The sequence below is a fragment of the Mesoplodon mirus genome (genome assembly GCF_964341445.2).
Source record: "Mesoplodon mirus genome assembly, chromosome: 1".
Lineage (NCBI taxonomy): Eukaryota > Metazoa > Chordata > Mammalia > Artiodactyla > Ziphiidae > Mesoplodon > Mesoplodon mirus.
This window is the reverse complement of record NC_138976.1, coordinates 3950750-3977307: the sequence shown is the minus strand read 5'-3', so window position 1 is coordinate 3977307 and position 26558 is coordinate 3950750. Positions and strand designations below refer to the sequence as shown.

At 50.8% G+C, this 26558-nt stretch overlaps 1 protein-coding gene across 4 annotated transcripts in view; it reads right to left on the bottom strand.

Annotated features, from left to right (window-relative positions):
- Positions 1–26558, bottom strand: part of AK8 (adenylate kinase 8) — a 130554-nt gene that overhangs the window by 46539 nt on the left and 57457 nt on the right. For all 4 annotated transcript variants that reach the window (XM_082621062.1, XM_082621063.1, XM_082621065.1 and 1 more), the window contains 2 exons: positions 25958–26047; positions 5134–5275 (listed from right to left, as the gene is read on the bottom strand). In XM_082621062.1, the coding sequence (XP_082477188.1) occupies positions 5134–5275; positions 25958–26047 (232 nt within the window). The remainder of the gene's footprint in view (positions 1–5133; positions 5276–25957; positions 26048–26558) is intronic.

The following is a 26558-nucleotide window of genomic DNA, read 5'->3' as shown; positions in this document are numbered from 1 at the left end:
TAATCAGAGAAGTGAGAAAATGCAGAGGCAAAGAAAACAGTCAAATAAATAATCATAGTTTAGTCATTAAGCAAAGTTAAGGACATTTAGTTCCTCCTCAAGGGCTATGGATAATATTCTGAGCCGTATCCTGTGAACTGTCTTGTAGATACTGAAACCCCCCAGGTGGAAGAAGTTAACTACATGATGACCAGGCTGTAGCCATGACATAAGCTGCCCCAATTCTGAGAACTGGCCTCAAGGAAATGGGAACAAACCAACCCTGGAACTGAAGACTAACTGTACCTAAAGCAATCAAGATGATGCTGGTCAGACCACCGCAGGACCAGTTTCAAGGTGAGTGTCAGAGCTGACTGTGCTGTTTCTACATGTAGCGCCCCCCCCTCCATCTATAAAAGCTCTTGTCCCCTGACTGTCAGTAGAGGGGAGTCAGCCTTTGGACAGGAGTCCCCCCCCCCCGGGTTGCCAGCATTGGAAATAAAGCAAACTTTCCTTTCCACCAAATTTGCCTCTTTATCGGCTTTTGAGCAGCGAGCAGCAGCGGTAACAGTCCACTCGGAAACTGGATGGCTAAAATAAGGACGATTGGTTAAACTTGCTTAAGAAATTAAGCCCCAGATCGCCTCCTCACTCCACCCAGCGGAGTGAATCCTCCTCCTCCACTTCGGTAGAAATGGGAGGTTTATTCTCTAGAGAGGATATAATACAGGCTCCTTGGACTTGAAGAATGCTGAGCACAGTTGAGAGTCTGAGTCTGTACCAAAATTAGGGGAAGTTTAGGTTAAAAATATATATGCCTATGGTGTGCAGTGTGTGAGACCTCTGCCCACCTTCCCCCAGTCCCCACTGTCCTGCTTCTCCCTTGGACCCCAGACCTTCACCCTCCAGCAGGAGATTGGGTGAGTCCTCTCTGAGGAATCCGACATTTCCAGAGGAGAAGACTTAAAGATGTTGAGTTGGTGGGAGGTGCACAAAAGGCCCAAATAGTTCATCCTACACTGAAGACAAATTCTATGAGCTCCATCTATGCCCTCAGAGCTCCCAAATAGTTTTTTAGTGAGCAAACAACCAAGGGTAATGCAACATCTTTCTACTGAGAAAGAATGAGACCAAGACAAACAAAATTTAGTAGGAACAGACTATGCAGGAGGGGAAAAAAACCTCTCCTCATTACCCTCCTGCAAAAACAAGCTTCCATTAACATCTTCAAGAGATTTTAAAAAATCCATGAAATAAGATCAATAAACTATAAAAGTAATATTCAGATGACAGAAAAAAGACCTCTTGAATGTTATAAAAGTAAAATCTGCAGCAGAAGTTAGAAATTCAGTAAAAGGGTTGAAAGAGAAAGTTGAGGAAACCTCCTAGAAAGTAGAGCAAAACAAAACAAAGGCAAACCACACACATACACAAACACAAAAACAACAAAAGATATAGGACATAAGAGAGAAAAGTTTTTTTTTTTTTAATTTACAAGGCCAGTCCAGGAGATCTAACACCCAAATAGCGGGTTCCAGGGAGAACAGGAAAAAAAAAAGAGAGAGAAAAATCAACAAAATAATTCAAGAGAATTTCCCAGAACTGAAGGACATAGGTTTTCACATTAATTTTTGGCCCGATGGAGTAAATGAGACCCAGACCAAAGAAATAAATGAAATTTCAGTGTGAACTTCTTCAGTCTGGAGCACATGTGATGAGGGTGTAACAGCCTACTGTCGTCAAACCATCTTTTTAACTTGAGAAGCAACTGGAAGGTATGCTACACTAAAACAAGAGAGCATGTGAGAAAGAGGAAGATGTGTGATTCAGGAAACAGGGACTCCAACTCAGAAGACAGGCCAAGGGAATCCCTCTAATCACAGTGCAGAAAAGTCCTGGAACAGCCCTGCAGTAAGCCTACAGAAAAAGCAATCCAAACAAGAAAGGAACAGGAGTAAATAAGAAAAACCTGGGACTCACAGTTTACATAATATGATGGACTTTGTGGACTATTGTTCTGAGGAGCTATTATAAGCTGCAGAAATAAGTAGCAAATAGATACAAAGAAAACTAGGCAAGCAAAGAGACAAGGTGATTATTAACATCAGGAAAAACAAAATGAGAAGAGAAAGGCAAAACCGACAAAAAGGACATAAAAGACCTTCCAGCTGAGTTAGCTCTCCGAAAGCAGGTTTTCTGGAAATTACACTCACAACTTTGTGCTTATATCTCATTGGCCAGAACTTAGTCCTGTGGTTCTACAGAGCTGTAAAGGAGGCTGGAAAATGGGCTCTTTCATTTCAGACACCAACGTGCTCTAATGAAAACTGATGTTTTGTTACTGAGGAGGAAAGGGAAGATTCATGTTGGAGGAGACAAGTAACGGTCCTGTCACAGACGGTCGCTTTCATCAAGATGCCACTGCACAATGAACACACAGCTGACAAAAACCTTTATGAACTAAATAACATGGCACCAAAACATATAAAGCAAAAACTACAGGAAACACAAAATCAAATCATTAATAAGCTACCTCTCCCCCAAAGGGCCAGCTCCAAGGAAGAGTTAATGTTGAAGTTTTAAAAACTATTCCAGATACAGAGGAAGAATGAAATCCTATGAAATGATCACATCCTTGATACTATAAGCCTGACAAAGGACAAAAAAAAAAAAAAAAAAAGGAAAAATTCAGACCCATATTACATATGCATATTAATGCAAAAAATCTAAATAAAAATGTAGCCAATACCATCCAACAGTATATTAGTTTCCCATTGCTACTATAACAAATTACCACAAATTTAGTTGATTTAAAAAGTTCAAACTTATTATACTACAGTTCTGTAGGTCAGAAGTCTGGTACAGGCCTAACTGCACTAAGATCAAGGTCGCCCAGGATGACCTCCCTACTTTAAAGCCAACTGATCAGTTACCTTAATTACACCTGCAAAGTTCCTTTTGCCATGTAATATAACATTCACTGGCCTGACATGGCAGGGAGGGGGACTGCTTAGTTTTGATGGGGAATCAAAACTGCACCTGCCACAAGCAATATATCGAAAGAAAAACACACCAAGACCAAGTGACAGTCATTCTAGGAATGAAAGGCTGACTTATTATTAGAAAACCTGCTAACATAATTCATTATATCCATACATCAAAAAGGGAAAAAAAAAACACATTTGTCTTAGAAAATGCTAAAAAGGCCTTTGAATAATATTCAGCATCAACTCCAGATATTTTAAATTCTAAGAGCTATACTTCTTTAACTTGATAAAAAACTGTATATACCTCAAATGACAGTAGTGCCTTAGTGGTAGAATGCAGGACAGTCCTTCAGGTCAGGAAAAAAAAAACCGCATGTCCATCATGACTCAGTTCTGGAAGTATTGCCCAATGTAATTAGACCAAAGAGTAAAATGAAAAATATAAATATTGGAAAGGAAGAGGCAAAAGGATATATATTTGTAGATGAAATGATCATCACCCTGAAAAGCCCAAGGGAATCAACTGAAAAACTATCAGAAGCAGTAAGAAAGTTCTAGTAAGGAAGTTGGAGTATAAAGCAAATAAGAAAAATCAGTATCTTTCTTATACTCCTGAGAAATCCAGTTAGAAAATAAAATGGGTGAAAATACCCTCTTATCACAACACCAACAAGAAGAACAACAGGTAATATAATACCTAGAAATGCACTTAAAATGAAAAGCATGGGCCCAGTAAAGTGTCGGTGGTTTCACAAAGGGGCAAAGAGAGGACAGGGCCACAGACTGAAACAGACCAACAGACCAACTGATAAACCTAATGCAATTCTAGTTAAAATGTCAATGGCAGGGACTTCCCTGGTGGTCCAGTGGGTAAGACTTCTTGCTCCCAATGCAGGGGGCCCAGGTGCGATCCCTGCCCGGGGAGCTAGATCCCGTGTGCATGCCGCAACTAAGAGTTTGCATGCCGAAACAAAGATCCCATATGCTGCAACTAAGACCGGGCGCAGCTAAAATAAATAAATAAAATATTTTTAAAAAGTCAATGGCAGTTCACGATCAAATTATCATAGTGCTCATTTGGAATAACAAACATATAAAATAGACAATAAAGAAGAGTAATGAAAGGGCTTTGTCCTGCACTGACTTGAAATACATGATAAAACTAAAGTAGTTAAACAGTGTGCAGAAATCGACTTGTGGGAAACAATAAAAAGTTTAGAAGTATAACCAAGCGTACTGAGAGACTGTATTTACGAGCAGACAGCGTATATAATAAATACCTATCCCCTGCAGCCACCAGCCCACGACCCAATCACCATCTCTGCAGCAATCAGCCCCAAACAGCCAGGACTTGATCAGTAACTAACAGCTTCCCTAATTTTGCCACCATTTCCAATTTAGAACCAAATTAGAGAAAGCTGAATATGTTCCCCTAACCAAGCACATAGGACACCCTGCTTCCAGCTGGCCGCCCCCAGCTTCCCCAGGCCCACAGCCTCCCTCAGGGAAGCCCTGAAGCCTCACCTTTCCCACTAGAAGGCTCTCCCTCCCCTCTGCCTGCCTTTCAGATTGGGCCAACTCCCTTGCTATATATATAGCAAGCTCTGACTAAACAGCCTTTGCTTTTTTCATGTAGGAGGTCTTTGTGTATTTCCACAATATCTCCTGTGGCGGGGTGCCCTCAAGTTCAAGTTAGTGGAAGAAGGACAGAGTATTCAACAATATTCAACATTTGAGGGGAAAAGAAAAGAGATTTGTACTGCATACCCACATCAAAATAACTATCAGACGCATCAAAGAACCAAATGTAAAAAAGCAAGTTGTGAAAACAGTAGAAGAAAACATGGATTGCTTTGCACCCACAATCCTGTAAGGAAAGCAAGACTGGCTGATGCGTATTATCATCCACAGATGAGACGCTGAGGTCCGGCAAGGCGAGCGGCAGAGCCAGGATCTGAACCCAAGCTTGACTCCTACTTCCCAGGGTAAATGGGACGAGTGGGTGGGAATGGGAATGACTAAGAGACACTCCCCTTCCAGAGCGTGGTAAGGCTCCAGCAAACTGCCAGCAGTCAGCCGGCTCCGGACAGACAGTGCCTGGTGGTGGGGACCTTCCTGGGAGGCAGCGTGGCCAGGGCCGAGGCCCCGTCGGAAGCGGACGGCTCACCTGTTGGGCTTGTAGCCCATGCTGTCCATCAAGCGTGCCTGGTTCCTGTCTCGCGGGAAGCCGTGCAGCACCCACCCTCTCTCAACGCAGTCCTGCCGGTCCAGGCGCTGCCTCAGCACCTTCATGATGATGTAGTTGGGGACTGCAGAGAAAGGAAGACAGCTGGTCACTGTGCCGCCCTGGCCGCCTCTCCTGACCCAACAGGAAGGTGACGGAGCCTCTGCGACCATGGCTCACGGCCTTCCTAACTTTATTTGACCCTGATGTGAAGAGGTGAAGAAGCCGTTTTAGGTGGACAGGGCTGTGGGTGCCCGTTTCCCAGGACCCTCCGAGGTCCTAGCAATGGGAGGAACATGGCCACCCAAGAAGGGAAAAGCATTGGGTGACCTTGAGCTTGAGCTTGAGCTTTCCCTGACTTTGACAGGATATATGCCCATCAGCAGCCAGGGTAGCTCCCAGCCCTCCAGTGATATGTGGGCATCCCTCCCCGATCCCCCTGCAACGGCAAGCATCCAGTTTTTGCAGCAAAAAGACTTTTCACGGAAGCATACCAATCCCCAGTGGAAGGTTTAGTTTTCCTCCAATGGGATGGCAATGGTGCCCCTGAGGCTCTCTGCTAATTCAGGATACACAAGAAACTCCCTTCCCCCAGTTCTCACCTCCTTGATGTTCAGAATCAAGTCTCTCTCAAGAATCACAGCTTTAGTTATAACCAGAGACTGAAATCAAGTCTCACGGAGAAGATGTTGAGAAGCCTCTTGTTTACATTACTGAAATTGACATTCTCCTGAAATTTATACCTCTCTTCTTAGATTCATTAAAAGGCCTATGTTGCTAATGTACTGCGTTCTAGCAATTTGCACTGCATTTCCTGCACTTTGCATTCATTTTTCCAGAGATACTTGGTAAATATTACCATTGTTTGCTATGAATGTGGGCCCCCCCAACGAGCGGGTTTCCTGGAGCTGCAGTGACAGGGCGGCTCAGCATCTTTTCTGGAGATGCCCGGTTCCCTCCGTGAGTCGGCCAAGTGGCCCTAACGCACATGACTGAAACTTCCCCAAAGGCCCCCAGGCTGACAGCCAGGTGAACATGGCGGTGAGAGATTCAGAAAAATTACTGCTTTCCTCCACGGCTGTGACATGCCGGGTGACTGCCCTGTTGCCAAAGAACCATAAACCTCATCTAAGTCATTTGCATTTCCCTGATTTTGTTCTTTCTCACATCTTTCAGCCTTTCTTCCCCAGTCCCTAGGAAAGGGCAGGAAAGGGATTTTGCTCTAATGAGAAGATCTGGCTAAAACAGATCAGTGAGAAGTTGATACAGCTAATCCCACCCCTTCCCTGCTTAAACCTGCCATGGCTCCCCAGTGCTCTGAGGATAAGAGCAGTAGCCTTCCCCATGGTCACCAGGGCCCTGCAGGACCCAAGTCCTGCCTCCCCTCCCTGTGAATCTCCCCCAGCTCTTCGCCTCCCCTGAATGTGCCGGTCCCTCCACCCAGAGCATCCTTCCCTCGCGCCTTGCCCGGGGCCAGGCCCCAGAGGAGTGTCCGCTCCCTGGACGGCCCGTCACTGGGTTAGCACCTGTGCTTCTTCACCTTCACTTGCCACCCCTGTTAGTAACTCTCTGACTCATTCTTTGTGTAATGCTGCCTCTCAGGAGGACAAAGGACCATGCCCACCTCGCTTTCCATGATTAACACAGTGCCTGGCAGATAGGAGGGATGGAATAAATAGAAGGAGCCCTCCTTTTTCAAAGCTTCACTGCAACTAAACAAAGATGTTAAAACCAACTCGACCAGGCTTTGGGGAGCTCAGAAGAAGAGGGGAGGGGAAGGAGCTGGGCTGGAGGCACACACGAATGCGGGGGCTGATCTCAGCCCTGCCCTTAGGTGCCAACCGACCTCCACTCGGTCAGGCAGGCTCTCCCAGTCTCAGTTTCCTCAACCGCCGAAAGAGGATGCCGGGACCTCTCACCACAGGATCAACACGACGCACAGCTCCAGGCATGTGGGGGATGGCACTCAGAGATGGGGGCTGGTGCTTTTCAGTTTGGGAGATGTATGTCAGGAAACAATGTTTCATGAATATGCTCATGTTTGCCCCAAGGTCAAGGTCACGGTGTGCTGGGTTGGCTCCTGGGGTAAAGGATGGTTGACTTCAAACAAGCCTGGGCAGTTAAAGATGGAGAGATGTAGGGCTTCCCTGGTGGCGCAGTGGTTGAGAGTCCGCCTGCCGGTGCAGGGGACGCGGGCTCGTGCCCCAGTCCGGGAAGATCCCACATGCCGCGGAGCGGCTGGGCCCGTGAGTCATGGCCGCTGAGCCTGCGCGTCCAGAGCCTGTGCTCCGCAACGGGAGAGGCCACAACAGTGAGAGGCCCACATACCGCAAAAAAAAAAAAAAAAAAAAAAGATGGAGAGACTTAGGGACCTCTGTCCTGAGTCCTCTGTTCATATTCCTGGAGTCGCAAACCTACTGATCTCCCTGCCTCCACTCCCCAGCGGCTGTTTATATGCAGGGCAGCGGCGGGGAGGGCAGAGGGGCAGCTGTCACAGCTTCGGCTCATCCACCCCGTGCCCCACTCCCCGCGCACGCAGGGCGCGCCGGCTCCCACCAGCGGCCCCTGTGAGGAGTCAGGGTGCGGGGAGCCAGCACTAAGGCTACTGTGTGAAAAAATAATGGGTCTTTTCTCTGATCCAGAAACCTCATGTTTCCTGTCCAGAGAAATACAGATTAAAGATAATGTGTATTAAGAATCTGCCATAGAGCTTTCCAATCCAGGTCTACCCCTAAATATGTACAGATATTCTCAGTGAAATAGTAACTAATACAAAAGCAAGCCTATCCCAGGGATCTATCCAATGGAGCGTTATGGGGCATCTGTGCTGTGTCCAGGGACAAGGGATTGACATTGCCACACATACAGCAAACAAGAAGCCAAGGGCCCTGCCCTCCTGAATTTTACGTTCTAGCCAGCGAGACAGACAATACGTAGATAAATACCCGTTTCAGAGAGTCATAAATACTATGAAGAAAGCAAATCAAATGATGGGATGCTGCTGGTTTGACTGGGTCCAGGATGGTCTCTGAGGTCACAACCGGCCAAGATCTGGACGGTGAGTCCAGCCTCGTGAAGATCTGGGGAGGATGTTCGGGGTGGCACTGGCAAAGGCCCTGAGGCTGGAATGACCTTGGCGCGTGGAAGGGATGGAGAAAGGGCCAGTGTGGCTGGAGCAGAGTGATCTCTGGGAAGTGGGGGTAGGGAGGCCCCGCCGGGTCTTCAGGAAGGAAGGGGATCTGGCCACCCCCGGGCCATCTCGGGAATGACCACGCGCTGGCCCTTGGTGCATATTTATTGAATGAACACATGGGGGTTGATCTCAGGATCCGGAGCTAGTACGTCCTGGCACATGCGCTTTGCCATGTTTGCACAAGGACTGCTTATTTTGTGGGATCACAGTGGAGTCCCCAGCTGGCATCCCCAGGTCCTATGGATGTGGCTAGTGAAGAATACTTTACCGCCTGTAAAGTCTGCAAAGAGCTTGGGCTGAGGACCCCTGAGTGCAAACTAGCTGTGAACAGCTCCAGCTTTCTAAATTTCTAAAAGGAAACCAAAAAAAAAAAAAAAAAAAAATTCCCTGGTGGTCCAGTGGTTAGGACTCGGCGCTTTCACTGCAGTGGCCCAGGTTCAATATCTGGTTGGGGAACTAAGATCTCGCAAGCCGCGCGGCGCAGCCAAAAATAATAATAATAATAATAATAATAATAATAATAATAAATAAAAGGAAAGAAACCATCTTTTGCTGACCCCACAAGCACAGTGCCCTCAAGTCCTTGGGCACCCTGAGCAGCTGAGGGACGCCACAAGCTTCCAGCAACACCCCATTAGAGAGAGGCCGGCTGTGGCAGAAAGAGCTCTCTGCACCCCACTCCCAGTCCCAGTCTCTCCATCAGTAGACGGGGAAGGTGGGTGGGCTGAGCTCTAAGTTGGGGGCTGCAGGAAGATTTGTAAACACTGCTCCTTCTATGAGAGTTCCTTAGAAAAAAACCCAGAAAAAGTCAGCTCTTAGCTCCCCTGGGTTCCTTTCTTCGAGCAAGTGTGAGCGGAGAGCCCAGGGGTCCGGCCGTGGGACCTCCCTGACCCTCAGAGTCCTCCTCTGGGACACCTGCCTCGCTGGCTGTTATGGGGCCTGGAGACAACTCGTGGCAGCTGCCAGATCAGAGCTCTTTTGAAGGGATGGGTCTTCGTTGCTGCCCGTGGGCTTTCTTTAGTTGCGGCGAGCGGGGGCTACTCTTCGTTGTGGTGCGTGGGCTTCTCATTGCGGTGGCTTCTCTTGTTGCAGAGCACGGGCTCTAGGTGCGTGGGCTTCAGTAGTTGCCGCACGCAGGCTCAGTAGTTGTGGCGCACCGGCTTAGGTGCTTTGTGGCATGTGGGATCTTCCTGGACGAGGGCTCGAACCCGTGTTCCCTGCATTAGCAGGCAGAATCTTAACCACTGCGCCACCAGGAAGTCCCTGTGTGCGTATAGTTTTAATTCCTCCTAAAAGTTTACCCAGATTCCCATCAGATGGCTACGATGAAGCCACTGGCAAGAAAATGGGACCCTTAAATTACAAACATGAAGTCCAACATCTGAGCTTGAATCTGGCTTTAGGAGAAACGGGCTTGCCCTTGGGAGAGGGGGTCACTGGGTAACTAGTTTGCTGACCAGTGATACCCCAGGCCCATTAAGGCCTCAGTTGTTTGGTGGTGAGAATGGCATTGGGCCAAGCTGCACTCCAGGAGGGATGTCTGAGCCACTGAGCTTCTAGGGGCAACAGCGGGCTGCTCCTGCAGCTCGGAGCCTTGGCGATTCAGAGAGGGAAAGACCTGGTAGGTCATCCCTTTGACCACCCCCCTCATTTCAAAGTTGAGAAACCAAGTCCCCAAAAGATTGTGCCTTAAGTGACACACCCAAGCCAGTTTCTCAGCCTGGAAGAAATCTGACTCAAGGTCAAGAAATCTGACCAGATAGAAACACAAAGAGACTTTCTGGTTTGGGGTGGGGTTTTTTTTCCCTATTAAGTTGGCAAAGATTTCTAGAGGGAACTTCCCAACTGGCATCAAAAGTTAAAATGTACATGCCTTTTGGCCCAGCAATCACGTTCCTAAGAATTTACACCTCAGATACAACAGTACATACGACCAAAGATGTGCACGTAAAGATGTCCATATCAGTGCTTTTTATAATAGTGACAATCGGAAGCGATTTTAAATGTCTGTCAGTAGAGGACCGCTTAAATAAAGGATGCACATCTATGCAATGTGAGATTAGGTAAACTTTAAAAAATCATTTATATTTATGTTGACTCGGAAAGAGGCCTCAGACAGAATATCAAATGGGAAAAAAGCAAGTAAATGGTTTCTATAATACGGTCTAATTTAAATGTATATTGACATACATATACACACATGCACATATACACACACCACACACGTACGGGGGAGAGAGAAGGGCCCCACTGATGCCCCACGAGTGACAGACGGTCCCTCGGGGGCTCAGGGTCCTGGAGTTGAGAGAGACAACGACACAAGTCAGGGCTTCCCTGGTGACGTAGTGGTTGAGAGACCGCCTGCCGATGCAGGGGACACGGGTTCGTGCCCCGGTCCGGGAAGATCCCACGTGCCGCGGAGCGGCTGGGCCCGTGAGCCATGGCCGCTGAGCCTGCGCGTCTGGAGCCTGTGCTCCGCAACGGGAGAGGCCACAACAGTGAGAGGCCCGCGTACCGCAAAAAAAAACCAAGAAACACAAGTCAACACATCCTGGCTGGAAAGGCCTAAGGACATGGGAGGCGTGGCAGTGCTGAGCACTTCGGAGGAGAGCAAGGTCACATTTCCGGAGGACTGGGGAAGATGTATAATCATACGGACTCCAGCTTCGAGCCAAAACCAAAACAAGCCCCTCTCTTCAGGCTCTCAAATTAGCACTTCTCCTCAGAGGGCCGTACCACAATTGTGAATCAATCATTATTGGTGCAGTATTTGTTTAATGCCTACATTCCCACTCTCACCCCCTGCTGGAGAAAGCAGGGACCCCTGTCAAGGTGGCTCGTTGCTACACCCGCGCATTTGGCATTGTGTCCCGCACATGGCAGGCACGTAATAAACACACTTTGAATGAATGAATGAATGAATGAATGCATAGTACCAATTCCCCCAGACCTGGACTGTTCTCCCGAGCTCTGAGTCAAGTCCTGTGGCAATGGGAAACGGCCCTTCCCCCAGGGTTCCCTTCATCCACGCCACAGCCCACCCATGAATTAAATATGCAGTCAAGAGAAGACGTGTTGACGTCTGGGATTTGTTTCAAAATACTCCTGATGGAGGCGGGGGGGTCTTCCTGGCGGATTCCAGATGCACCGAGGGTGACCATGAGCTCACGTGGGTTCCTTATACTGGTTATGGGTCCCTTCAGGTTCCTTATTCTATTCTCTCTGCTTTTTACATACATTTAAAGGCCTCCATTAACAAAGTGGGTTTTTTGTTTAAAGGAAACAATTTAAAGGCCTAAAGGAGGTTGAAATGACCACTGTGAGAGACCACTGCAAAAGGACAAAGGATGAAATCTCCCTGGAGGTCTGTCCTTGCACCCCAGAAGCGGCTCCACTTTTGGGGGACCTGAGGGCTGGATGGAGCCCTAGCCCTGCTGTCAGTCCGCTCTGGACCCTGGAAGCACTGCCCAGGAGCCTGGCATCTGCACGGATCTGCCTTCCTGGGCAATCCCGGGGAAGCTGCTCAGACCCGCACACCAGGCCGTTACCCTCTCTGTGTCTCAATCAAGGTTGAACGTTGGTAACTGGGGCTCCTGGGGCCTGGGAGACAGAGGCTGCCGGGCCACGGAGGTTCGCTGGTCCCCTCCCCCTCCAGCACAGACGGCTCTGGGCAACACCAGGGGTCCCCTCGCAGGGACGGGCTGTGCTCCCCCATTGGAGGCTGGGAGACACTGCTGGCAGCAAAAACAAATGACAGACCCCTCTGGATACTGCCTCCGGGGCCCTCCCGGACACAGACACGGCGTGCAGGCCCAGGGGTGAAGGGTGAGGCGGGAAGACCCTGCCTTAACTGCATTTCCCGGCCCTACCCCTGCAACTCCTGTATCAGGTTTTCCGCTCGGTGCCTTTGTTTGGCTGCCGCCTTTTTTCCCCCTGTAGGCCATCCACTCACTTTTCCAACCCCACATGGTCTGACCAGCCAGTTCAGCAAAAATGCAGCCTTTTCAGAGCAGATCTCGGCCGCTGTGTTCACTGGAAGTTGAAAGTCCCCTTGATAATGCTGTCCATCGCCCTTCATCCTCCTCTCGGAGAGATTTTCAGTGCCGTCTCAAGTCTTTCTCCACTGAGTCAGGTGCCTCAGGCTTGATTTCTGGGCTTGACAGTTAACATCTTACCCTGCGTATAAGCTACTGCCAAGGGCTACCTCTCCGGAATGTCCTGTCAACCCTAAATTTAGCAAAGTGCAAGATATGAATATCCCATTATTTCATAAAGGCCACATCACATGGTTTCAGGTGTTTGGGTTTTTTTTTTTCTGAAAATCTTCCATAAAAGATGGCAGTCCTCACGCTGACCTCGAGGTTATTAAAATCTCAATCCACGTATTCCCTGCCGGCCGGCTGTGCTCGAGGGGTGGACGGGGAGCCTCGGTCACAGGCGAGAGGTTCCCAGGTCCCCCACCAACCCCACCCAGGCCACCCGGCCCACCCTTGGTCTTGAAGGGGAGGCGTTCCTGTTCAAAGGCCTGGGATGCAGGTCAAGCCCCCGCCTGCATATCAATCCTACGGCTCAGACAGAAGAAAGTACCCCCCTGAGTCAGGCCACCATGAGGTGACTGGACAGGACTCTTCTTCCCAGGCTGCAGGTCTGACATCCTCAGTCAAGTCCAGCTCAGAATGCCAGTGGCATTCGTTAAGGAGGGCCCCGAGAGAATAACTGAGCCAGCTCATGATTTGTCCAGTGGAAACCCGAGCCCAGGGCAGAAGGGACTCTCTCGGAGCCCTTCCCCCGACCCTGTCCTGCCGCCTGTGGTCCAAGCCTCTGCATCCCTGACCCGGGGCTCGGCTGCTGGGGGAGGGGCCCGAGGGGCACCGAGGTTGCTGGCGCTGGCCCTGAACGGCTAGGACGGAAAGTGGAGAAAAGGAAAGAGCTCCCTCAGCCGGTGCTTCGAGGTAAAAAGCCCCAAGGTTGATTGACGCACCCAGGACAAGCCATTTAACCTTCCCACCACCCCTGGGCAGATCAGAAAAAGCTGAGGACCTCACCACACACCCTACACACTCAGAAACCCACCGACACACTACACACACCCAGGCACTCACCTATAACACCCCTACAGGACACGCATGTTACACACCTGCTACATGCCTACCTGCACCCTACACACGCTATCCCCCCATGTGCAACACACACGCTCTACACCCCACACCCTTCTACACACAATACAGTGCACGCACTTACCCCCTCCCCTACACACGCACACACACATGTGGACACACACGCACACGCATGCACACACACATACACGCACACACACATACACGCACACACACATACACACATGCACACACATGCAGCCTGTAACTGCCCCTGCAACGTCTTTCCCTCTTCAAGGCCCCATTTGAAAGCAAGTAAAGGGGACACTTGGCATCTGCCGGGGGTCGTGGGAGACTCAGCACTTTCTTCCCCCCCCCCCCACAACATCCCAGCGCAGCCCCGGCCCCTGCCCCCTCCTGATCAGGCCCAGTGGGAGAGTCTTGGAAAGGAACCCAGCTGCGGAGGAGAAAGAGGGGTTGCTCTCGGTTCTGTTTTTCATTTCCATCTCATGCATACTGATGCTCCAAAGAAATGGGGCTTCCATTCCCCCCCCCACATCTGTCTCTTCCCCACATGGCTGGGGGCTTGACCCAGGATATGGGTTGGGCTCTTCCAGGCCCCGACGCCCCGACTTACTATCACTGTAATTCAGTGAAAGCTAAACTCCACCATTTCTGGGAGACCGTTACCCTTCGGATGGCACTGATTCCTGGCAGCTGAGGCCTGCAAGCCCCCCTCTCTGCTGTAACCAGGAATCAGGAGTGTCTTACAAGGACCTGCAGGGCCACAGTGCCAGGACCTCGGGCCAGGCTTTCCATTAGCGACGCTCTTTGTTTATTATTTACTGCCACCTGCTGGTCAACCATGGATCCTGCGCCCCAAGTGAGCGCTTAAAACGATAAACAGAACATTTCTAAAACCCATACAGCAGATGACAAGGAGAAACCAGCTTGTTCGAATTGGTTGTACTCCACAATTCTTCGGGGGGTGGGGGAGCAAGCCCCTGGGAGAGCTTGCCTCCTTCGTAAACTCAAGTCACTTCCCCCGGCCAAGTGCCTGCCTTGGCCAGCCAGTGCTTCCCAGGCACAAGATGGAACGGATGTCTTTTAGGACTTCTTTAGTTTCCAAAAGTCTGTATCCTAACATCTCTATTACTTAACAACAACATTTAAATCTTCTTGGCAGACAATGGTGCGAGGAAATAACAATTTTTAAAAAATAATTTAAAAGTTTCTGGGACTTCCCTGGTGGTCCAGTGGTTAAGACTCCACACTCCCAATGCAAGGGGCCTAGGTTTGATCCCTGGTCAGGGAACTAGATCCCAAGTGCTGCAACTAAGGCCTGGTGCAGCCAAATAAATAAACAGATATTTTTAAAAAATAAATAAATAAAATAAAAGTTTTATTTCCCGCCACAATTAGCAAATGGGTTTCAACAGGAAGTTTTCTTCTTATAGTTGCCGACAATTTTTTAATATTGGCTTTTTTTTCAAGTCTAGAAGAGTACATTAGGCCTGGGACTCTTACGAACCAGGAGCCTGGTCATCCCGCAGTGAGCAGCTACCCACTTTCTATCACTCCCCTCTCTGCCACGTCTACTGGGGCCAAAAGCAAAGATAAGATTGAGGTGCCAAGACTGTTGGCCCATTCACAGCTGAGAGGTGGCTCTCCAGCAGTGGGCCCTTTGGGCTTCTCTTGCTAATGAGGTTTTAGATGAGAAAAAAAAAAAACATTTAAAAACATTCTTCTGGGGTGGGGTGGTGGTGGTGGGATGAACTGGGAGATTGGAATTGACATATATACACTAATATGTATAAAATAGAGAACTAATAAGAACCTGCTGTATAAAAAATAAAATAAAATTCAAAAACAAAACCATTCTTCTGTAAATAAATGGGGCTTCCCTTAGTAAATTAATAAGACTTTTAATAAAAATGCTCACTTAGACACACTGTGTATAACGATTTGGTAATTAGTTAATCTTAAAACGCAGTTTTACATCTTTCAGTGGAAAATGAGAAGAGGCCAGCAGTCCAGATGCGGACCAGACTGTTGTAAAGTGCAGAGTATTAACATTAACAGTACACTGCGGATCAAAGAGTTTAAGGGGCACGGTTTTCCTTCCATTTTAATGAAGTCGGGGCTCAGAACCAGTTACTTCCGCCCACATCTCAAGGGCAGCGAGAATGCCGTTGCCCACGTGATCTGTGAGGAGAAAATCAGCAGCTACTGGGAAACCAGGAAACAACCATAAGCCCTGTATTCTGGTGTCAAAAAGACGCGATGGCCTATTTACTTAACAAGCATGTGTGCCATAGTGCTTACTGTGAGCTCAGCTCTGTTCTGAGCATGTATTTTCTCTAATACAAGTATTGATTCATGTAATCTTCAAAACAACCCCATTTTGCGGATTAGGAAACTGAGGCACGGAGAGAGGAAGTAACTTGCCCAAGGCCACACACTAATAGGTCGTGGAGCCCAGAATTAAACCCAGGCCATCAGGCTCTGGGGCCACCTGCTCCACCTCTGTTCTCTGCCTGCCTTTCAGGGGAAGAAACAGCATGAATTCTGCCCTCCATTCTGCATTTCGTTCACAGCGTGCCCTTGGGTGAGTGACTTTACCTCCCAGCTGGGGTTTCTTCCTCTTTAAAAGAGAACTGGACTCTCAGTTCTCTGAGCTCCCTGAAAGCCCCTACGTGGCACGTGTGAAGTCAGGCCACCCCCAGCTCCGAGGACCCATGAGGCCATCTGGGTTCAGCCTCACCGAGTCACGGGATGCAGCCAATCCTGAACCAAACCAGAACGTTCAATGCAAGCTTTCCCTAGGGTGGCAGATTAGAGGTGGCCACTCCTAACGCTGAGAGGGGACTCTAGCCCCCCCCCCCCCCCCGCCTTGAATCTGGGCTAGTCTTATTGACTAGCTTGATGGAAGTTCATTCTGGGACTTCTGAGGCTGGCTCAGCAGAAGACATAGCTTACCCCATCCTCCACCCCATCCACCACTGCCGCCCTGGGCCTCCTTGGGATGCTTGTTCTGGGGGAAGCTAGGACCACATAAGGGGCGCCGACCAACCCGAGGCCGCCAGGCTGGGAGGAAGCCCAAGCTAGCCATGTGGAGAGGCTGCACAGAGAGAGGTCTGACCAGCCCCAGACGGTCCACGCATCTCACTCCAGGCCCCAGGCATGAGGATGAAGAATCCTGCCCCAGCAGATGCAATAGGGAGAAGAACCAAGGAACCAGGTTGACACCAGAGCCGAGAACAACATGTAAGGCCCCAGAGGAGCCGGCCCAGTTGCCTCTAGCTGTTCAAGCCATGCCAAGTAAGGCCCAAGGCCGTGTGGGGTGGAGCCGTCCCTGCCACACCCTGCCTGAAATGCCAGTGCACGAAATCAGGAGCATGATGAAACAGATGTCCTTTTATGCTGTCACGCTGCAGGGTGGCTGCAATAGATAACTGAGCCCCAGACGTGGAGCAGACTGGGCTTCTGCCAGTTCCTGGTGACCATAGGGACCAGGCACCCAAAGCTGACATTAGTCACAGGAAGAGAATACGATACCAAAAAAAATCCGCATATGAAACATCCGTCTACCCAACAATCCTGCTACTACTACCGTGACTTCTCCTACAATTACGCCAATGAAAATACTATAACTATTAATAATAATACTGGTAAGTATCCGATAAGCGGCCTATCATGTGCCATGCACAGTGTTAAACATTTTACAGACACATTTTCATTTAGGTACCTGACAAGCCATGACTTTGATACTGTGAAAAGCTCACCCTTGTAGATGAGGAAACCGTAGTTCTGAGTGGTCGGGTGACTTGCCCAAGGTCACGCAGCTGGGCAGTGGCAGAAACTGAACTGGAATCAAGGGGTGATCGCACAGCCCAAACCTGCAGCTGCCCCCTTGACTGTCAAGGAGTGACCGTCGCTGGCCACCTGTCTAGAAACTCGTCAGGCTGCCTCCTGCATTCTATGGCCTGTTCTCCCTTTGTTCCTTCGAGACAAACGGGGTCTCACCTACACAGGAATGCAGGCAGCAGAGGGGAGCTTCTGGGCCCCTGACGCCACAGGGCGTGCCTACCTGCTCTTGCCGCCCCACACTGTCCCAGGGCACGTGCTGGGCGCTCAGCTGTGAAATCGCTCGTTCACCCACGAACACTAGCTGAGCTCCTGGTATGAGCCACGCTGGCCATGGGGACTGGGGGGCAGACAGAGCAGAAGCAGAAGCCCGTGGCGGGAGGTGCTGGGAGGGGTTCCAGACGAGGTCCTTCTTACCTCCCGGTAACCTAACCGTGACCGACCAAGTGGAGAGAGGGTGGTGAGATCAGAGTTCTAGCAGCCAAGGTCACAGCTGGGGTAAATGGAGGCCAGGTGAGAGGTGAGGAAGAGGGAGGTGTCTCTCCCCGCCCCCTCCCCTGGGTCCCAGAGCAGGCCCCGGGGAGGACGGGTGGGAGGGAAGGGCACGGGCACTTCCTTTACGCTCTGTACTCTCTCTCCCTCACCTCTGCCTCCTGCGTCTCTCTGCCCCATCGCACCCCCCCCACTTTGCTCTACCCGGAGCCCCCTTCTCGCTCAGGGCAAAGCTGGAGGGCATGGGCCCCGCACTCCCCTCCCCGGCGATTACAGCTGTGCCACGTTCCCCATGGGGAAGCTGCAGCGCTGCCTTCTAGCTGACAAACCCTGGCAGGTCTCCAGGGACGTGGTGTAGGGGCCGCAGAAGGTCACCGAGGGCAGCCTCCCCTCCACACCTCAGGCCTCACTCCCAGCCCGAGGAGAAAGCCGGTGTCAGCTCCCCCTCCGGGGCATTCTGAGAGGGGAAGGGGCTTCGAGCTACACCTGCCTGGAGGGGGTCGTGAGGGGCTGGCCAGACGGCTGCGCAGGGAGACCTCCTAGCTGGAGGAGAAGGCTGGGCCTTGGGGCCTGGCCTGTCGAAGACGATTTCACAGCTGAGTGGGTTGGAAACCACCAGGGCTGCCCGTGGAGGGGAAATGCTTCCAGAAGCTTTGGTCGGAGAAGGACACCCTGCACCTCTGGGCTCCCCTTCTGTTTCGTGATCTGCACGCCTGACACACAGCAAGCCCCCGATGAACATTCAGCCCAAGAAGAACAGCTGAGCTGCCCCTCTTTGGCGACATGGCAACAGTAGACAGGCCCCACTCTTGCGGGGAGAGAGACGCTTCATTGACCAGATGCACGAGTGAACTGACAGCCCCTCGCTGCCTCAGTTTCCCCACTGCTCTGGCCACTGAACAGATAGCTTTGCAACCTTTTGGCCACAGACCTTTGGCTGATGCCCCAGCAAAGCATCGTTTTAATAATGATGCTTTTGCAATCAAAGTCTAGTTTTTACAAACTGAGAGCTGGACCCTCTAGGGGCGCAAACCTGTTGATAAAGCTTTCTACAGCTGTCCTCATTACAGGCCTCTGGCCCTCACAACGCACCCCGACTTTGAGACCCACTGCTTCTGCTGGGCCGTCTCAGCAGGAAGACTCCTACCTAGTTTCCAGAAGGAAACCTTTGTAGTAGTCCCAGCGGAAAAGTCAAAAGTTTGACTGGAAAAAAGGAGCTACTTCAAAAGCATTGTCAGACCGCGAGGTGAGGGTGCCTTCAAAATGCATAAATTACAGGGGTGTCCATTCATCAACCGATAGGCAGCCCGACAGTGGGGCTCTGGATGGGGGCACCAAGGGGACGTGTGGGGACACATCCGGGGGAGGTGCAGTGCGTAAAATACACGCTGGATAAAAGAGTAAATTAATGTGTTTATTACTCACTGCTTGGAGTGCATGCGCGTGCGCACGCGTGTGTGCGGAAAAATGAAAGAAAAATGTAGAGTTTTTTCAATAATAAAAAGGGAGTTGCACTGCGGGGCCCCTAAAGCTTGTGAAAAATTAAACTCGATGGATTCAAACTGTCCTATTTCCACTTCAAAAGAGAAGAGGCACTGAGCTCTTCCCAAGTTATCTTCAAACGCCCAGCACCCTAGAAAGTTTCTTTAAAAAAATAAAGGCTCCTGTTCCCCCAAGCACTGTACCGGTTACTGTACCCACTGTCTCTCCCTCTTCTAATTATACCCCTGTGAGTCTATTAATCAACTGGTAAATTATTTAGAGAGTCATGCGCTGTCTTCAGCTGGTACAAACACACCACATGCAAAGACTTGCTGGAAACGGGCTGGGGTCCCTCGGGGTCTCCCCTCTGCAGTACGACAGCTTGCAGCTCACCAAGGCCGCACTGTTAAAAAACAAGAAATAGCATTCCGCTTACCTCCTCGGATGGGAAGATTTACTTTGTCTTTCAACTCAGCAACTCTTTGCAAGGTTTTAACAAAGGAGAAAAGCTGGTGTATTGTCGAATCTTTGGCGTGCATTTAGTGATGAGAATATTAATTCCCCCTAAAAAAAAAAAGGCAGCACTTCGGCTGAGCTCTGATCCATGCCTCTTGGGATATGGACTCGTGGAAGGCTCTCGAAAACGCTCATAATCATGCCAATTTGGGGCTGGTTTGGCTTGTTTGTGCTCCGATGGCTGCCTTGGCTGTGGTGAGGTCTCATTACCAGAAAGGGTGCAAATTAGAGTCTGGAATCTCCCTCAAATCTCCCACCTCTTCTCAGGTTCTATTAGGCCATGAGGGACCTTCTCCAGATAGAAATATTTCAGAGACATGGGGTATACGGGAGGGGGCACAGGTAACGCTTGGTAATGATCTGTCTTCCGCATTACCTTTTCTACACACCAGGACTTGCGCTTTCAGGGGAAAGTTATTACGCCAATTAAATAGCTGTTTTCTCAGCTGAAAGTCAGTATATGTGTGGCGTGTGCACCAAGGAATTTGGGCCTTTTTTAATTGAATCACTCTAGCTGTTGGAGTGCTGGCAGGGGCTGGTTACAGAGGTGAAGTGACTTAGGAGCTCCCTGTAACTTGGCCAGTGAGCCAGGTTGGCAGGTGCTGGGGTGCACAGTTCTCCCTTCCGCTCCTAGAGAGACAGGAGATGGGAAAAGCTAGGGTCTAACCTGAAAACCCCACCCAGAGGACATGCCCTCGCCAGTGGTCCCCCAACCTGACAATCCCAGCACGTTCGGAGCACAGTGGGGACGGATCTAGACAAGCATCTCACACACTTAGAGCAAAGACTTAAACCAACAAGGACAAAATATGCCTTTGGCTGTTTTAATATCTCCCCTGGGTCACCGGGCTCCAGAGGAAGCGCAAGCAACATTCGAGAATGAAAACAATGGCCAGAGCCGGGTAGAAGGCAACCCTTCTGAAGCAAAGAGACGGTGGTGTACCACTAATTAGACCCAGCAATCTGGAATGAGGTTATACCTACTGCCAACAGCCATGGGACCGTAAGTTATGGCCGAAATTCCCAGGAGAAGGACTAAAAATGAAGCAATGCAGACTTCTTTCTGATGGGGTGAGTTGAGGCCCATGAGAAGGGTTGGTTTTTGTACTAAGTGAAACTTGGGAAATGAGACATTCCAATGGGCAAAGACAGGGGGCTGCCTTCCTCGGGAAGCTCCGCAGCCTGAGGGTTAAGGAATCTCACCTTCCAGAAGGCCCTTTGGTAGGAATGAAGCCCAGAGAAGGCTCAGGGCACATCATTTGGAGGTGGTGGCCACTGTGACTCACCGGTGACTGAAGCACAGAATTGAGCTCTAGCTGCTCCTTTGCCTGATTTTGGGGGAGAAAACAAGAACTGCACGCATGGCCCTAGTGCCCACTGGCCATAGCGCCCACCAGCACGGACCGTGGGACTTTACATGGCATACGAGCAGCTGAGAAGTTATTTTTCCAAAGGCCCAGAAGAGTTTGTACGTGTTCTGCACCCACGTAAAAGCGACGGGAGCTCCCGGGCCGTCAAGCCTGCATGACGTGCGGCCTGGCCCTGCGGGTCGTCGTCGGACCCCGCTCCATGGCTGCCGGGGAGGTGGCCACGCTGGGAGCACCGCACAGAGCCCAGGGAATAAATTTGCTCAGCGCAGCTCAAGTCGGAACGAGTTTAGGAGGTCAGACCTATGTATCTCAAAATCCGGAGCTCGGAATAAGCATCTCCCCACAGCATCCAGAGTGGCCACCAAAAGCCCAGGATCAAGAGATTTAGGATGAGCTAAGATGGGGCCCTGGAGTCCTTTGCCCAGTAAATGTGGAAAGATGGGAAAGCAACAGTTATTAATTTTGCTGCTGATTTGAAAGGAGGAGGTGTTGGCAGCACCTGTGAGGACAAAAAAGAACATAACGGAGCCTGCAGAGGTCACGGCTGGGACATCACATCATGAGGCCCCGCAGGGGGGAAATAAGAGGAAGTGGCTCCCTGGGGGGAAGATGGCATCTGGATCTCTTCTCTGAGCCGCTGGTGGCGGCAGGGACTGTGAGGGTGGCCGGGACGCACTGTGATAACCATGCTGCCCGTCGCTGGGGCTTGCAGCTCCGAGGCACGTGGAGAGAGGGCAGGGATCCCAGAGAGAGACGGGCAGCGAGTGAGGCTGAGTCAGCCAGCGGCCAGGAGCACGGGGCAGAGTCCCCAGTGGAGGAGGTCCAGCCCCCGGAAAGGCACTGCCTGCCTTCAGAGGGGGTGATGAGGGGGCGGTTTCTACACTAGGTTGGCTGCAGGGCAGTGACATCCGCCAACTCCGAGGTGCTGGGGCTCTGCCCCCGGGGATGAGGCCGCTATGTCCTTAGAAGAATCTCTGCCCCTTTAGATGAGCTCCCTGAACCTTATAGGATTTCTGGAACCTTCTGGATTTCACGCGCAAACCACTGGCAGGGGCTTCCCAGGAATGCTGCTGACACCCAGCAGAGATGTCCGAAACACGCCCAGGGTTCTGAGAAGGGAAATCTGCGTTGCCTTGATGGTCCCACAAGGCGGAGAGGCAGCTGTGTCTCCTTCTCCCAGAAAATTCTGTCAACGGGCTGAAAGCGTTCAGGGCCATGCCTCGCTGCTCATGAGGATTCGGGAAGAACCTTCTGATCCAGGGCAGTGCTGGGAGGATGTATTGCCTCCACCCCGCCTCACTCTTGTCCGGAAAGGAGAATCACTCATCCGACGGGCCTTGTCCCTCCAGCTCCCACCCTCCAGCTGGCGGGCCCTCACCCCTGGTGTAGAGGGATTCCCTTCCCATTTAAGCCCCTACTCAGGGCTCTTCCTGGGGAGGGCATGGGCTGTTCTCCCCATCCTCACCGTCGGGGTGTGGCCGTTTATTGTAAGGTGTCACCTCTGCATCCCAACTGGCTTGTCCCCAGGCCTGGACTTGGGGGGCGGGGGTCATGTTAGGAAGCCCAACTGTGCCCTCGGATCCCTGCCACGTTCTCCATCCGATGCTCCCAGCAGACCCTGTGTCTGTCTCCTACTGGGTTCAGAACTCAGGTGTGATGTGGTTGATTCCCACCCCCAGATCTGCACCTGCACCTGAGACCCCGATGCCAGATGCCAGCAATGCTGGCTTCCAGAAGCTGCCAGCCGCTGTCATGCGAGGTGGCCACGCAGAGCTTCCGGGTTCAGTCTGACCTCGTTTTCAAACCCGACTTCAGTGGAGAATCATTTAAATTTTGGTCCTGTTTCTGCTGGTGGTGATGCGGGCGGCCAGACCCGGGTGGTTCCCGAGCTCGTCCTGCCAGCCGAGCACTTTGGTTCTCTCGGCAGCATCTCCACAGCCCACTAATGAGCCCCTGTTAGTGGTGATGAATGTAAATGCATTCTTTGTTATCCCTGTGAGATCAGGTTTAGTGAAATGACAGAATTTATTGCTTCTGTTAGGAAGATATGATATTGGTGGTTGTTGTGTCTTTAATTCTGTAGGAAGTGCAAAAGTATAGAGCTACATTGTCTAATTAAAGAGAAGGTCGCAGAGGGAAAAATTTAGCACGAAGCGTTGAAGATCGAAGCTACCAGGGTCTCGCTCACTTTATAGGAATTTGGGAATTTTGCACCGTCTCCTAGGTGTACACCAAAAAAAAAGAAAAAAACAAAACAAAAACCCTAAACAACTCTGCCTCTTGCCCACCACTGAAAAGGCTCCTTGGGTTTATTTTCAGGGGTCAGAGAGAGAGAGAGATTGGAAGATGCTGTACTACTGACTTTGAAGATGGAGAAAGGGGCCTCTAGAAGCTGGAAAAGGCAAGGAAACAGATTCTCCCCAAGGGATTCCTCAGGGAGGAATGCAGTCCTGCCAACACGTGATTTTAGGACTCCTGACTTCTAGGACTGTAAGATAATAAATCTGTGTTGTTTTAAACCACTAAGTTTGTTTCAGCCACGATAGAAAACAAATAACTTGGCAATACCCAGAGATGGCAAAGCCGTGGAGGACTCGAGCGTTCCGTACACAGCTGGGAGGGGGATACCTTACTTCAGTGTCACAAGTCATACCCGCTCATGGGTCCCAGGCATCAATTTATCCTACGATAATTAGGGGTGTCTGCAAACCTGTGCCAGTACAAGAGGATGCATCATAGGATTGTTGAAGGAGTGCAAATATGGAAACCACCTGAATATTTACTTTCCGTAACTTTTTATGTTGAAAAAAAATTCAAAAGTACAGGAAAGTTGCAAGAAGAGCCAAGGAATTTCTGCGTCCCCTTGTCAGAGATTTACCCACTGTCAACAGTGCCTCGTCTGCTTGGTCATCGTCTCTCTTTCTCCACGAGAAAGCACAAAATGCTTTCTTGTGGAGAATTAAACAGCTTACCCTCCAGTCTGTGCAATGGAATACTGCGCAGCAACGTTTACAATGACATAAACCTATTAACTCGTTATCCTATTCCCTCATTTATGCAACAAATGTTCTTTGGGGTGCACATCACCCTCCCCCCACCCTCCTGCCCCAATAAAGGGGAAGCTGGCCTCGCTGGAGGGCAAGTGTGCTTGAGGGGGCGCCTGCTTGCTGCTCCCACCCCTGGGCGCGCACACCCCAGCCCGTCCTCACGGCAACCCTGCAACCCGGGGTTTCTGTCTCCATCTCGCCACTGGGAGGCCTGGGCCACGTGGCCGGGGTGGAGGGCAGCGGGATCTGAGCCGGACAGGGAAGCACCAAAGCTGGCACTGGTTTTCACTGGCGCCCAGGGCTCCTGTTCACACATCATCCTATTCACCACCCCGGTGACACAGGAATGAACAGACGCGCCCGCCGAGATCATCGTGTCTCACCACGCAGATCACTGTGCCTGAGGGATCCCATGCTGCCTCACCTGAACTTCACCCTGGAGACTAGAACACCTCAAGGAGGGCCTTGGGAGGGCCAGGCGGGACCTCCTTCCTGGGGGGCTCTTCGGGCTGAGGTCAGGAGCAAGCGGCCTGTCCCACGCCTCCTAGTCAGCTGACTCCATCCGGAAAACGGTAGGAGAAGGGGAGGGCATCCTCACAACCCACGCACTGCCCATCACAACGGCCCCTCCTCTCTGGGTCGGTTTTCTTCACAGCAAGTACCTGTCCGTGTCAGACTTGATAACGAGCCTGGACTGATTGCACAGAGGAGCTACAGCCCTTTACGTCAGAGTGGAAGAGGAGGGTGTGGGAAACGCACTGCCCCGGGGACGGGGTCCTCAGGACCTCGGTCCCTTCTCCGTGGCTCCTTTGTGGACTCAGGAGGCTGGAGAGGGTGGTCTCAGTGGTGCCCTTCCTGGGGGTCAGATCTGGGGGATGCTTTCAGAGCATAGGTCACAGAGGGGTCTGGAAAGATGATCTGGTCCAGCCTCCCCTGAGGACCAATGGCTGGTCAGCCCTCCCTATCTGCAAAGCTGTCTGAACCTTCTACCTTCTGACTGATGATTAAATTGGAATCTTGTCCGATGGTATTTTTCTGTACACCAACTAATGAAGGAGGTGGGCTGCACTATGGCCTCTCCTGGCTCCCAGGTTTTTTTTGGTTTTGTTTTGTTTTATAAATTTATTGTATTTATTTATTTATTTTTGGCTGCGTTGGGTCTTCGTTGCAGCATGTGGGCTTTCTCTAGTTGCAGCGAGCGGGGACTACTCTTCATTGCAGTGAGCAGGCTTCTCATTGCAGTGGCTTCTCTTGTTGCGGAGCATGGGCTCTAGGCGCGCGGGCTTCAGTAGTTGTGGCGCACGGGCTTAGTTGCTCCGCGGTATGCGGGATCTTCCCGGACCAGGGCTCGAACCCGTGTCTCCTGCATTGGCAGGCGGATTCTTAACCACTGCGCCACCAGGGAAGTACCCCCGGCTCCCAGTTTTAAGCGTTATCAGTTATGGAAAGCAAGCATTCTTGAGAACCAGGAACATTCCACACCACCAGTGAAATGCATCATGTCCACAGACCCCTCCCCCTCACTTGGAAGCCAAGGGGACAAACCAGGGAACAAAACCAGAGCCTTTGCCTGCTGGAAAGCCCAATTTCCATTCCCTGGTTCTTTTCCCCAGTTTGGGCCCCCGCGTGCCCAGCAAGCCTCACACAGGGGAATCTCTCTTCAGAGCCTGGAAGGTCGTGGCAGTCACGGCAAGTGTGGCCTACCTGCGGTCTCCTTTTCGAAAAAGGGCCGGATCATCTCGCCGTACTTGGACTTGTCTGCCATGGCCTCTTTGAGCAGTTGCCCACAGCAGACTAGAGGAGAGAGGAACAGAAAGACGCCCGTTAGATTTTAAATAGAAGAATGAGAAAAAAAGAAGAAAAAAGAACCCCCCCCAGTGCTGCCTGCTGCGGGAGAAAAAAAAAAAGGTCACTGAAAAAAAATATAAAAGGGTTTTTCTGAGTGTGGGTGTGTGTCCAAGTGAAAGTAAGTATCAAAAAGAAATAAAAAAGAAGCCGAGGAGGAAGATGCGGAATGAAAAAGAATGCATTTGGCAAAGAACATATTAAAAATGGACGGTGTGGAGAAGACATAACAGGGAATGTCACCACCAGAGAAGGCCCCGCAGGGCCTCGGCGACACCCAGGATTGCTGGCCCAGCCCCGGAGGGTGTTGAGAGTGAACATTCTGGCGGAGAACCGCGTGGACCTGCGTGACGTCCATGTTCACGCTGTTATCACGCAGGGGAGGGTGGGGACGCTTCTTGTTTCCATAGTCCCCCTGGGATGACGGCTCCACAAACATCATCAGTTTCTACCACAAAGG